The following is a 14646-nucleotide window of genomic DNA, read 5'->3' as shown; positions in this document are numbered from 1 at the left end:
GTTTCACATGCCACCCTGCCTGCACTGTGTGACCTCATCCTTATAGCCTACACTTTTGTACAAAATTGTTATGCTACTAACTGTATACATCTAATCTGCAGCTCAAGGGAGGGTGCAACTCAAGAGCAGTCAGATCATTGTTGAACAAGATGCCATATGCGTTGAAGGGAGACGTTTATCTTTGTAGATATAGTATTTATTGTATGTAAGGAAATTACTCTATCCGCTTAAGATGCATGAAGAATAAGCACTTGAAATATATTTCTACATGCTGTACCAAACAGGAGGAAAAAAAACAAGGCCATAAGCTCAGGGACATTATTCTCCACAGATCGGTCTATTTTCCTGTTCTGTTATTACCATAATTGTTTCTGTTATGCTTAAATTATCGACCCTCACATTTTTCTGTTGTCTTGAAATGGACTAGGCAGTTGAGAAAGTCTCATTAAAGACAACAGGGAATTCTAGGAAAAGCTGACTTGTGATGAGTCATTTATGGAACAGAGCACGCAGGGAGACAATGCTAACATTGGACTGGTTGCAGAGCAGAAGATTATCACAGAAGTTGATCTCCTTTAAAGACAATTCTAAGCTTTGTGATGACTTAAGTGAGTTTATTTAATGTGTGCCAGTGGGCAAGCAATGACTACTTGTCTGACTGGTCTTTGTGTAAACATAAGCACTTGGAGATATTCCATCCTAACAAACTGTCACAGATATCTTGTGTCGCAACACTTAATCTAAGGGCGCATGATATGCAGATCATTGTGTCAGGGACAGGAGAGATAATGTTTTGCACTTCGGAATCAATCAAATATCTGTTGTCATTAAGCTCATTATATTACAGATGACATTTGTACTTTTGAAATGATGACATTATTTGGACAACTGTTGATTCCAGCCTTACAATACATGCAAGATTGAACTAAGTTCACATAGTTTCCTCTTCAGTAAAGAAAATCTACATTGTTAGCCATCTGTTGGTTATAGATATGGGGAAGTCAACTTTTAAATACAATAACACTACTAGTATACTCTGAAAACTGTGTGAATCAAACCTTAAAGGGATGTTTTTGTACTTTATTAAGTGAATTAGCAACAAGTTGAAGCATAAATGTATGTTTTATTATGTTGACGCAACGTAGTATGTGCATATACTGTATTAGGTCCGGCCTACGTGTATATTGGCAATGAAAGGCAAGCAATTAAATATATATATATATATATATAAAATAAATGCACAGCTAACATGTTTTTCTATTACTTCTTAATCAGGTAGACTATATTCACCAGGGTGTGCTGTTTCAGTGTCTTGTTTGGTGTTGCTCAACAGGACACCTTCTCAAGGAGAAGTTATATAAGAAGAGACCATGCTGAGACCCCAATAAGTTTGTCTGAAATCTGTTTTAGTTGACTTATTATTTACGTCCTTTGAGTTATATCTACATGCTATCCTAATTTATTGTGTGTATCTGACTTCCTAGATTGTATCATTTGGAGCTGTGTGATAGGCCCTAGACTTACCTGTGTGATACATTTGAAACCAGTAAGTAAGGCAAACTGTTAATATTTAGAGAAAGGGGTTGTATATTCTGCTATCCTGTATTTACTTAGGTTTCTAGGATCCTGATGAAGGTTTAAAGGATTTGTTCTTTAGAAAATGGATGCATTACAAATGTATGCTAATTTATGCAAAAGTGAAAGAAGAAGGACTAAAACAATCACACAAAATTACTTGACTTTTATGAGTTGTACAATGTCAACTTTGTGAAAGTGATTCTAAGTTGGTTAACATTGAAGTCAGTACGCCAGCTAATTAAATTTAATATGCCGTCTAGTGGTGCAAAAAGCCCATTACAGTTAAAGTATGTGCCATAGTTGACTGTTATTTTATTTAATCTGTTAGGGATCATTCGATAGGCTTGGGGTGAATTTAATGGGGTTAATAGCCAATTATTTAACAGGGAAATCATTACAAAAAGGCAGACAAATCCCTTAATTGCAGCAACTCTGATGATCCACCCATAAATTAAATATAGCCCTTAAAAACCTGCATGCCTTTAACAATGACATTTGTTAACAACAACTGTCATTTAGCACAAGTTGTAGTTCAAATGTGGTCAGTTGGTAAACTTCCAATTAGTTCTAATTTAAATTAAGCTACATTTCCAGTGTTATCATACAGAGAGTAGGCTATTTTAGTCAGAACAGTGAACAGTGTGTAGAGAATATTACTGAATAAGCCTACATTTAATTATATAGTAAAGGTTTGGATTTGTACGTCAGCAGAGAACCTATTTTTTGTTTATTCCTCCGTGTATATCTACACTGTGGTTATCGATGCTTTCACTTAGATAAAATATCTGAGTAGGCCTAGCCTACTACTTCCACCAGTAATGGTTGATTCATATTTTTTTTTACAATTGTAACAGTTTTATTCTGAAAGCAGAGATGTATACAATGTACATTCAAGATAATAGATCTGCCATTGTACAAGAACTCAACATGAACCAATATGGCTCTAATAATGATTATCATGAAAAGAAAAAAAATGAAACATCAAAAAAACATAGACCTACTGCATGTGGCACACAGACAAATCGAGTAGCCCTTAGCAAGGACTAGAGACACACTACCTCGTTTTTGCTAAAATGAAATTCCAAAGTACAGGGGGAAATGTTAGGAATAAAACAACCTGCACCACTTTTAGGTATTCATGTCCCCATACATCAACAAGTTCATCAAAAAATATTTTTTTATTTCACACTTTTCTATCAATGCTTCAAAGATAATAGTCACAATTTGTTAGACTCTAAAAAGAGAAAGTTATGTTAAAAAGACCTGGTTGATTAATTGTGATGCGCACAGGAAGTTGGCCACGGCAGGTAGGGGAACACGGAAGTGAGGAGTAGGTGATTAATGCGGGCGGTGTTCAGGCTCAGGTGACTGTGAGCTGGATCACTGGATTCTTCCAGGATCATACCAGCGTTAATATGATCACTGTTCTACTGGGACGTTTAGTCTACTACAGAAGAGACAAGACAACCGAAATAGGGACGCGAAAAGGTAAATGGTAAGTTACGGTAACCGGAACACAATGTGTGCGGAACTACATCCATGACTTCGGCACGTCCATTTCTCGCACAGGAAAAGTTCAGCGTGCAATACAATTTTTTTCTGCATTCTGATGAATTATTTTGGCACAATTTATCGTGGAAATGTAGGCCTATTCATTTATGTAAAGGAAAACCGTAAAATCAGGCGCCTGGTGACAGAAATATAAAAAACAGCCTATATGGAATTGAACGCAGGAAGGCTCTCGGGCATTATGCATTGTTTTATTCTCCAGTAGATCCCCTTTTTCTCATTTAATGTTATCTCTGCTGAGTGACCACTCTTCCATCTGTTCATCCTCTTTTGTGTCTTGTTTTAGGGGTGGGGGAAAAAAATTGATACAGCATAGTATCTCGATATTTTCTTTGTCAATACTGTAGTATTGATGCATAGACGCCCAGTATCGATCTATTATGTGTTGCTTAGTTTGTCTGCTTGATAATCTCAAGCAGCAATTTTGCAGCAATAAAATTGAAGTAAGATGAACAAACAGAGAAATGTATCTTTTTAGATAAAACAGATGTTGACAAAGTTTCCTTTTGGGGATGTCATTTGAAATTGGGAAACATTTTAAGTTGTAAAAAAAGATTATAAATTGAAATACAGTGGGGCAAAAAAGTATTTAGTCAGCCACCAATTGTGCAAGTTCTCCCACTTAAAAAGATGAGGCCTGTAATTTTCATCATAGGTGCACTTCAATTATGAGAGACAAAATGAGGAAAAAATAAATAAAATCCAGAAAAATCAAATTGTAGGATTTTTAATGAATTTATTTGCAAATTATGGTGGAAAATAAGTATTTGGTCAATAACAAAAGTTCATCTCAATACTTTGTTATATACCCTTTGTTGGCAATGACAGAGGTCAAACGTTTTCTCAAAGGTTTTCACACACTGTTGCTGGTATTTTGGCCCATTCCTCCATGCAGATCTCCTCTAGAGCAGTGATGTTTTGGGGCTGTCACTGGGCAACACGGACTTTCAACCCCCTCCAAAGATTTTCTATGGGGTTGAGATCTGGAGACTGGCTAGGCCACTCCAGGACCTTGAAATGCTTCTTACTAAGCCACTCCTTTGTTGCCCGGGGGGGTGCATTTGGGATCATTGTCATGCTGAAAGACCCAGCCACATTTCATCTTCAATGCCCTTGCTGATGGAAGGAGGTTTTCACTCAAAATCTCACGATACATGGTCCCATTCATTCTTTCCTTTACACAGATCAGTCATCCTGGTCCCTTTTCAGAAAAACAGCCCCAAAGGATGATGTTTCCACCCCCATACTCTCCTCCAAACACGACAAGTTGAGTTTTTACCAAAAAGTTCTATTTTGGTTTCAGCTGACCATATGACATTCTCCCAATCTTCTTCTGGATCATCCAAATGCTCTCTAGCAAACTCTGGACGGGCCTGGACATGTACTGGCTTAAGCAGGTGGACACATCTGGCACTGCAGGATTTGAGTCCCTGGCGGCGTAGTGTGTTACTGCTGGTAGCCTTTGTTACTTTGGTCCCAGCTCTCTGCAGGTAATTCACTAGGTCCCCCCGTGTGGTTCTGTGATTTTTGCTCACCGTTCTTGTGATCATTTTGACCCCACGGGGTGAGATCTTGCGTGGAGCCCCAGATCGAGGGAGATTATTAGTGGTCTTGTATGTCTTCCATTTTCTTATAATTGCTCCCACAGTTGATTTCTTATTTGTAGGTGACCAAATACTTATTTTCCCGAGGAATTTGCAAATAAATTCATTAAAAATCCTACAATGTGATTTTCTGGATTTTGTTTTCTCATTTTGTCTCTCATAGTTGAAGTGTACCTATGACGAAAATTACAGGCCTCTCTCATCTTTTTAAGTGGGAGAACTTGCACAATTGGTGGCTGACTAAATACTTTTTCCCCCCACTGTATATCGCAGAATATTGCAACATGTTTAAAATTGCGATCCTATCGTGACATAAGTATCGTGATGATATCGTATCGTGAGGCCTCTGGTGATTCCAACCCCTATCTTGCTTGGGAAGTAACCTCAAACTATTCATGTTAATGATGCATTAATTCATTTTGATTCATTTATAAACCCCTGAACCTTATTGGTCATGTGTTTCTGCTAATGTTAAAAACATTCCGCACATTTAAAAGTATAACTTTTCCCATCAGTGTTCTCTGCCATTTGGAGAACAAAGCTAGTCGTAATATTTTGAGTAAAAAAGTCATCATTTAATGACCAATAAAGAAAAAATATTTCAAGAAGAAGAACCACTAGCCCTGTAGTCTGCTGTGCATTATGGTATTGCTATGCTGATATGGATTGTCACCTTCAGACCATCTGAAAAACTGAAAACACTTCTGATCAGGCATAAATCTCACCGTTGTGTGGCTTATTGTCTACGCAAATGTTCATTCAATCATTCATTCAACCTTTATTTTATACTTGAGGGGTCACTGAGAGGCGGCCCTCATTTATAATGAAATAGAGTCAAGAACAAAACAACACAGAAAAGAAGCGACACCATCATAAGAAAAATAGAAAGACACAAACTTTCTGAATTGAAAAATAAATTTGGTGAATAAATTATGATGATTAGGATGCAAAAGAACTACAATTATGTTAAGCAGTACAAGTTTGGAGGTTTAAAACCAGATTTCTAAATTGTCCAATATGCACAAGTGAGTTGATTTTAAGGAAGTGCTGTAATTTGTTTGTTTATTTGACTTACATTAGTTGTTTAAGTTTAATTGCTATTGTTAACTAGCATTTTAGTTAGCAATAATTAGCCTGTGCCTATGTTATCTCCTTACATATACCTACGCTCTCCGTCTCTGCAAGATTGGGAATGATTGAGATTTCTCTTGGCACAATTACCAGAAGACTTACAACTTTCAGACACGTTGCTCACGGCACATTTACGTTTTCGAGCTCAGTTGGAGGCTGCGCAGTAACGCTCAGCCATCACCGGAGAAGTGCTTCTAATATCCTTCACTTGTCTCCATCCAGAGCAACGGGATCTGTTGGTCCAGTTTATATACTGTCTATGCTCAGAGCCACTTTCCCAAGCAGCAAAGCAGGGGGGGGGGGGGGGGGGACACTACCAGACAGAGGAGAGAAGCCACATGCTGTCATCACTCTGTAGAGTAGGAGGGCTGAGGCGGCGCTAACTATAACTTTATGACAAAAACAGGATGTAGTATCCAAGTTCCGTGTTCAGAGCTGGTGACTCTTATGTTTGTGCTACTGTCACATTCACTTGCAGGTTGTTTTATTGCTGTCATTGGTCAAATGTGTGTGGCATGGAAAAGTGCAGTGAGTATGAAAAGTGAAAGTAAAAAAAGGTGAAAAGGAAAGCCAGTTACAGGACAGAGCTAATACTTCCTTAAAGTAAGTGAAATGGCAACTTCTCATATCTTTCTTTGCTTCCGACTAAAGAAATGTGCATATTGTTGACATGGAAGTGTGATTCAGCATGCAATTGAAGTATGATATATATAATCTAAAGCTAAAATGTGTAAAATGTTGATATAATGTTGTGTATCTCTGCCAGGAGTAATATACACATGGGAGCAGACCCATACACATGGTAGTCATATCTGTGGTTGTGTATGACTGTAGCATCTCTAACCAATAGGTTAACCAATGCAAGTTTTATAGTCTATATATATATATGATGTGTATACTTACAAAAACCATGCGTGTGCCTTTTCCCCACAAACTGGTAGCCTATTTATAAAGGAAATTGTGCGTTGAGAATGTGTGCACCTCACACGGACTTCTAGGCCTACACCGTTTTAGCTGAGATAGCTGTGGGTGATCTGATAAGGAGATTGAATATTAGAGACGGGTAACACTATTTTTAGGATGTTTGTAAATGTCACTGATTGTGTTATTATTGTTGCAGGCTACACAGCAATCTGTTAAATGTCAATCAAAGGCGCATTTTTAAAAGAAACTGACTGATGAATTTCATTCCGGTTTATTTACAGTTGAGTTTTCATCTCCCTGATAATAATCGTTTAATTTTATCCTTAATTGTGAAGGACATTGTAAACCGTTTCAACATGAGCGCTATATGATGAATAATTGATCATCATTCTGAGGGGACCAACCACTTTCTCTGGGTGTATTGCAAAATGTACCCATCTTTTTTTCTCATGCTATTATAGCCAGAGAAAAATATTAAACCAATTGTTAAAGGAACACGGCGACTTATTGGGACTTATTGGGCTTATTCACTGTATCCCCCAGAGTTAAATAAGTCCATACATACCCTTCTCATCTCCGTGCGTGTTGTAACTCTGTCTGACGCACCCACCGCTAGCCTAGTTTAGCACAGATCCTGGAGGTAACCGCCTCCAACTAGCCTACTGCTCCCAATAAGTGACAAAATAACCGCCAACATTTTTCTATTTACATGTTGTGATTTCACAGCGTGTTCAAATAACAAGGTCACGTGAGACACAGCCATCTTCTAACCGTATACAAACTGGGAACTATATTCTCAGAAGGCGAAGCACTGCAACTTCTGCTACTTGGGTGGAGTGATTTGCTCGCAGCACTTGAGAATCCCCGTGGTGAGGAGCAGAGAGTAACAACCGTGCTTTTCAGGTGTTGCGCTAATCACTCCTCCCAAGTAGCAGTGCTTCGGACTCCATATTAGCACACTGATTGCACAGTTTTTAAATGATTAGGGTACATTTTATTCTCCATAAGGGTAGGTAATTAAAAAAGTTAACTGGAGTAACGGTATCTGCTAGCCTGCCATTAAAAACAGTCTTACCCAATCCACAGTACACCAAAGGCAAATAAATTATAATGCCAGACTATCGATGTAAATGTCTGTTGATAGAATAATGTTAGAAATAAAACTACCCTTGCATCTCAATGATCACATTACATTTTGAGGGACTAGTTTCTCAGCTCCGGTTACTGCGCCGAAAAGTAAACCAAGAAGCGCACTCCAGTCGGGGCACCTAGTAGTAGCCTTGTACATTGGTATTGAAGCATTGGATTGGAAACTAAGGACTAGGCAACATGGTGATTCAGTGTGCATTTACAAATTGTAAAAATAAATCAAACAGATGGGCACCACAAAGTTTCCACAAATTTCCATTGCGAGATCCAGAAAGGAACCAACTGTGGCTTCTTACTGCTGGCTTGGACATCGAGACACCAGCCGAGACTCTACTCAAGTTGTGAATTTGTAGTGATCATTTTAGACCAGACGACTTTCAAAAACCCTGCAATCTAAAGGACCACAAGTCGCTGACAACGAACACGGTTCCATCCGTCTTTCCAGATGCACCAACAGCTACTGATGAACCGGTAATAACTTTTGGTAGGCTACTCTAGCTAATAAAGCTAGCCCCTTTCATAACGTTAGCCTAGCTGCTACTGATAGATTGAGACTGACAACGTTAGTGGAGTTAACGTTACAGTTCAATGCATTGTGGAGAGTGACAATAGTGTAGCTAACGGTATAGCTACATCCTTGGTAGATACCTGGCTGGGCTAACCGCTAACTTTAGGTAATTACTGACAGAAAAGTCACATAAACTCGGACATTTTACATGCAAATTGCTAGCCCGTGTGCTTTCATGTACCGGTAACGTTATGTGTGTTTATAGCCTTGCAGGAGGTAAATAAACTTGCGTGATTGTCATGTGAACTGGCTTTCTCGGTTGCCTAGGTAATATCACTCCGCAGGGAACAAAGTATAACTATTGCAATGCGATGCAAGGGTAGTTTTATTTCTAACATTATTCTATCAACAGACATTTACATCAATAGTCTGGCATTTATAATTTATTTGCCTTTGGTGTACTGTGGAGTGGGTAAGACTGTTTTTAATGGCAGGCTAGCAGATACTGTTGACTTGCGCTGGCCTAGCACCAGCAAACTCTGTAACTGGAAGGACTGGATGAAAAGTGTTAAACTGTCTCCACTAATAAATTACACACTGGCTAACTTGGAAATAAGGTCTTATGTTCAAAATTCTGAACCACCCCTTTAAGGTGATAATAGGCTGACTTTGTAATTGTCTTAATGTGGCTGTTGAAATTCAGGTCTGAGTCCATGACTACACCAAGATGTATGGCTTTGTCTGTAGTTTTTAACATTGTCGTTTGAAACTGAGTACTGACTTTTAATTGTTCCTCTTTTGCCCCAAAAACAACCACCTCAGTATATTTCTTCATTTAATTTAAGAAAGTTCTGGCACATCCAGTCATTAATTTGTTCAATGCACTTAGTCAGTTGTATTATTGTAGTATTGGACTATAGTTCCCTGGCGATAAGGTTATGTAAATTTGTGTGTCGTCCGCATAACTATGTTAACTTATTTAGTTGTTTTCCATAATCTGAGCCAGTGGAAGCATGTAGATGTTAAACAGAAAAGGCTCCAGAACGGAGCTTTGGGGAACTCCGCACGTCATATTTGTATGCTCAGATGCATAATTACCTATAGATACAAAGTAATCCCTATTCTTTAAGTAGGATTCAAACCAGTTTAGTACTGAGCCAGAAAGGCCAACCCAGTTTTCCAATCGGTCTAGTAATATGTCATGGTCGACCGTGTCAAATGCAGCACTGAGATCAAGTAATACTAAGACTGAAATTTTGCCACTATCTGTGTTTAAGTGGATGTCATTAAAGACTTTAACAAGAGCCGTCTCAGTGCTATGGTGTGGTCGAAAACCCGACTGGAAGGCATCAAAACTGTTGTTTAGTGACAAGAAAAGGTTGAGTTGTTGGAAAAACCACGTTTTCAATGATTTTACTTAAAAATAGTAGGTTTGATATCAGCCTATAGTTGCTCATTAGTGACGTGTCTAGATTGTTCTTTTTTAAGAGTGGCTTGATGACCGCAGTTTTCACGGCCTGTGGGAAGATACCTGAAAGAAGAGACATTTACAAACGCCCGTTGGTAGAATATCAAGGCAACAGGAGGAGGTTTTCAGATGTTGTATAATGTCCTCCAGGTTTTTATGGTTGATCGTATGAAATTGTGTCATATTAGAATTTGTTTTGCCTGGACACTGTGACAACACATATCCGGTACTTGATATGGAGGCACTGACTGTCTAATTTTCTGAATTTTGTCTTTGAAGAAGGAGTGAAATTAATTGCAGGCCTTTGGTAGATAAAAGTTCAGATGCTACTGGTACTGGAGGGTTTGTTAATTTAACTTAACTGTGTTTCTGGCGAAAACACAGGAATGATCAGAGAGAGCAGCATCAGTCACCACAACCTTCAAAATGTTTAGACCCTTGGAGATAATCAAGTCCAGAGTGTGCCCCTTATTGTGTGTGGGCTCTGTCACATGCTGAGTCAGTCCATAGTTCTCAAAAACACAACACAGTTATTTGGTCCTTCTGTCCTGGGGGTTGTCAACATGAGTGTTAAAATCACCAGCACAGTCAAAGCTAATACAGATTGTAGACGGCAGTTCAGTAAAGTCATTGAAGGTTGCACAGTATTTAGGTGGCCTGTAGATATTTAGAAATATAGCTCGAGGGGAGGACTTTAGCTGAAGAGCCACATATTCAAAAGAAGAAACATTTCCATAAGATATGTGCGTACATTGGGATGAGTCATTAAACGAAATGGCGACTCCACCTCCTTTCTTATTCACTCTATTCTCACTCATAAAACTGAAGTTAGGAGGAGCTGACAGCAGCACTGTTATTATGGTCTAACCAGGTTTCAGTTAAAAATATAAAATCAAGATAGATAGCTTAATAATAAAGTCATTGATTTAAAAATGATTTTCCTGTCCTTTGGGACAGCCTGTGGCTGACAAGGAATGGATGCTAAATTTGCTAAGTTTGCAGTTAAGTGCCTGTTAGTCGTCATCCCATTTCCCAGGAAAATTATTTACTCTTAGACTTTGCATCAAAAGAGTTCCAGGGAGGACTACCACTCGTTAATATATTACCCGTTCCACAGCCCTCCTGTTTCTTTGTAGTCTTGTTGGTGCTAATTAGCCGTGTGTTAGCATGCTTTTGTCCATTGTTTTGGGTCCATGGTAAAGTGGTGTCATTCCCACATGGTCCATTCACTTCCACGTTTACTTCTAACTGGTGAATTTTGGTTTCTAGAACTGCAATCTTCTGAAGGAGTTTGTCGTAGTCATCCAAGGAGAAGGGAGGCATCTTGCTGCTAATTAGCTTTAGCTAAGTTCCACGTTTCCAGTCACTGTAGGACAGGCTTGAGCTATTGGTAGGCCACGCTCACGCAGAAACATGTTGAAATATGGCAATAGCCTACTATGTCTACAAAAAATGTATAGTCCAGTGATTTATAAGTATCCAAGAGCCACTGCTCATAGTTTCTCACAGAGGAGAAGGAGAAAGCAGAGGCAGGAGCAAGCAGCAAAGTGTCTGCACTGTAAGAAGCAGACACACCTACTGACCCAGATCAAAAGCTTATATTTCTTTTGATCTGTGACTGTTTTCTCATGGTATGTGTTCGCATTGCTCCGAGATATGGTTGGTGTCAGTATCCAATCTAAGATATACTATTGGAACTAGCTGCATGGTACTGATAAGCATTACATTGATATTTAAGGGACACCATTTTCTTCCAGCTTTTTTAACTGCATTTTTAAAGCATTAAATTGTGGGGTTTTTTTGTCTCAAATATGGTGGTTTGTTGAATTATGTGTTGCTGTTTTATCAGAATTATATTTGCTGAGAAAAGTTGTATCATGTCTTAACATCTCTTTTCTGTGTAGTTTTAATGAAGAAGGGGAGCAGATGCTTAGAACGCACCTTTATCTGCATCCTGGGAGCAGTGATAATCTTCATCTATCGCAACTGTAACCAGGAGTTGAACTCGAACAGGGCTAATCCAGGACCCCCATCCGCATCAGAGCCACAATGGGAGGATCCTGGGCCGTATCATGTGGCCTATCCACGAGACTACAAGTTTATCATGGACGACACACCGGTGTGCAAGAACACCACTCCTTTCCTGGTCCTGATGGTTCCGGTTGCACCCAGTGACGTGGCAGCTCGGGACACCATCCGGAAAACATGGGGAAATGAGAAACTGGTTCTGGGTCAGCCGATCGAGACTCTCTTCATACTGGGCCGACCGGGGGGAGCTGATGCTGAGCTGCAGCAGGAGAAGCTCAAACAGGAGAACCTGCAGCACCATGATCTGATCCAGAGTAACTTCCAGGACAGCTACCGCAATCTGACCATCAAGACAATGGTGATGCTGGAGTGGCTGGCTGTGCACTGTGCCGAGGCTTCCTATGTCATAAAGATTGACTCTGATATGTTACTGCATGTCCCGAATTTGGTTAAACTGTTGCTGGATCACAGAACGGCCAAACAAAACTACATGACGGGTTGTGTGTGGTGGAACAGCCCGGTTTTGAGAAACCCATTCAACAAGTTCTACATGCCAACAAACGTGATTGCTGAGCCAGAGTACCCTCCATATCCTCTGGGCATGGCCTACGTCATGTCCCTGGACCTGCCTGCTAAGATCCTGGTAGCTGCTCCTCATATTAAACCGATCTTCATAGAAGATGCCTACCTGGGTATGTGCCTAAAACACCTGGGCCTTTCCCCCACCAACCCTCCTGAAAATACTATGTTTATTGTCGACCCTAAGCATCCTCTGAGCAGCTGCAGCCTTTCAAAAGTGATCGCTATGACAACGACAAGCATCTCACAGATGACGAGTTACTGGGAGAGGAGCAGACAGCCAGAAGCTAAATGTTGAACTTCGTCTTGTTTACCAACACTGAATCGGACAAATATTGTACAGAAATTAAAATTGTGCATATTTATTTTGTTTGCAGACATGGAAGCACCTTGCTCCTTGGTTGGACAGAAATTATCTTTTTGTTTAAAAGACAAAACCGATTTTGACCAAACGCCTTCTTGTTATCAAATGTGCTTCTCAGGCAGCTGGGCTTCCAGAACTTTCTGAGCTGTATCAGCTCTCTCAAAGTGAAGAACATCTGCTGTATTCTAAACTAAAATAAACCGAGGGGTGGGTTATCTCCTGAAAAACTCCTAACCCTGGGGCTAAAAGTTTAGGCCCAGGGTTAATGCAAACATAAATGATATGCTATGATTGTTACATTAACTGGTAGAGACCCAAGTTTCTAAGTCAAGTATCATTGAGAATATTGTTCGAAGAAAAAAATGTAAATAGACAGACTGGATGGAAAACTCTCCGCCCACGTTGCAACTCTATACAGCATACTGGGGTGGGGTTAAGTAAACCGGTTAGGTAGGCTAAATGGGGCAAATGTGAGAAAGTAAGTGTAATATGGCTTAGCCAGATACCCCTTTTAGTGTTTAAGGAGGCAGGCCTGCAGCTATCTCTATTGTCATATGTAACAACAGAATGTGTGGTCAGTCATACAGTTGGTTTGCCATGATTGGCTTAAACCCAGTACATTCAGGTATATTTCTACAGTATATAATATTATCCATATAGTGATGGGCAGATAAAGCATTATGAAGCTTTGGTACTATCATTAAATTTATGTTGAAAAAAAGATTCTAAGCAAATAAACCAATCTTCCTCGTCCTTTTCGGATGTAGCATTTTAATGCGTTTGCTGTTTTATTCTTATTCTTGTTTTTTTTTTTGTTGCATTTGGAATAAATGAAATGGTTCAAATCTAAATTCAACACAATAAGAGAGGCAATTATTGGGCACTGTTATTGTAGGCTACTGTATTACTGTGCAACAATCAACTCAATCAAATGAAATAAAACTAAAGGAAAAAACAAAAAAGTAGCCTACAAAAAGACACTAAATGTAGGCAAAGCCACAAAAAATGGTGTGCTTGTAGGATATATTATCATTCAGCCTTTAAAGTCTGTGGGCAGGGTTCACAAAACCTAGGTTACAGGTGATCATCTCTTCATTGAGCCATTCATTAGCATCTGAGTGAATGTGTTTTTTCGGCACCGCAACGTTTCACAGTCTACACAAAATAAGGACACAAAAGGGGGACTGTTAATACTTTACTACACAGTGTAGGCTGACACACACTGAGATACAGTTGTGAGATTATGGACGCAGCTTTGGTATTGTTACTGTGGAATTTAACTCTCCCTTCCCGCTTACAAATAGAGGAGTTGGGGCAGAAATGGAAAAAAATAAATAAATAAATGGTTGACACATTTTGAAGACACGGGTTTGACACAGAAGAGTCAAACCCCTGTAGCTGTGCTCTGTAATATGGTACTGTACATGGGGCACCGTCTCTACCAGTTGCGCTAAATCACTGTGGACTTTCTCACGAAAATATGACTTTTTCCAAGTACTAATCAGATAAATAGATTGGAAATGTAGAAGCAGCCACTTGACATGAATTAAAATACAAATACAATGAGGTCAGTAAAAGAAAAAGGGGAAAAAATAGGCCTAATTAAAGGCTAAATTCCCATAACTAAATAGACTTAACTACAATAAATACATAAATTACCTAAAACTAGAATAGAGACTGGAGAACAATAACTACACTACTTCGCAATAGACAGCATTGACTTGGAGTGAACTTAGCTTGCTAC

General features: G+C 39.3%; 1 protein-coding gene across 3 annotated transcripts; it reads left to right on the top strand.

Annotated features, from left to right (window-relative positions):
• Positions 1-2894: 2894 nt before the first annotated feature.
• Positions 2895-13677, top strand: LOC144533718 (beta-1,3-galactosyltransferase 2-like). 3 transcript variants are annotated; one of them, XM_078275264.1, is made up of 2 exons: positions 2895-3066; positions 11836-13677. In XM_078275264.1, exons 1-2 carry the CDS (start codon positions 2994-2996, stop codon positions 12834-12836), a joined length of 1074 nt encoding a protein of 357 aa, XP_078131390.1. In that variant the 5' UTR covers positions 2895-2993; the 3' UTR covers positions 12837-13677. The 3 variants fall into 3 exon arrangements, with proteins under 3 accessions (XP_078131390.1, XP_078131399.1, XP_078131406.1); XM_078275273.1 differs by having other exon boundaries at positions 2984-3073; XM_078275280.1 differs by lacking the exon at positions 2895-3066 and adding an exon at positions 6227-6485.
• Positions 13678-14646: the final 969 nt, after the last annotated feature.

The sequence above is a fragment of the Sander vitreus genome, chromosome 2, assembly GCF_031162955.1.
Source record: "Sander vitreus isolate 19-12246 chromosome 2, sanVit1, whole genome shotgun sequence".
Lineage (NCBI taxonomy): Eukaryota > Metazoa > Chordata > Actinopteri > Perciformes > Percidae > Sander > Sander vitreus.
The sequence above is the reverse complement of the archived record's forward strand: the minus strand, read 5'-3'. Positions and strand labels throughout refer to the sequence as shown.

What these genes read in the sequence shown, in the direction of transcription:
- LOC144533718 (XM_078275264.1), top strand. Translation starts at nt 2,994, where the DNA reads ATGATCACTGTTCTACTGGGACGTTTAGTCTACTACAGAAGAGACAAG. An exon ending in CGAAATAGGGACGCGAAAAG is followed by an intron (nt 3,067 to 11,835) that starts GTAAATGGTAAG and finishes TTTTCTGTGTAG; the next exon opens with TTTTAATGAAGAAGGGGAGC.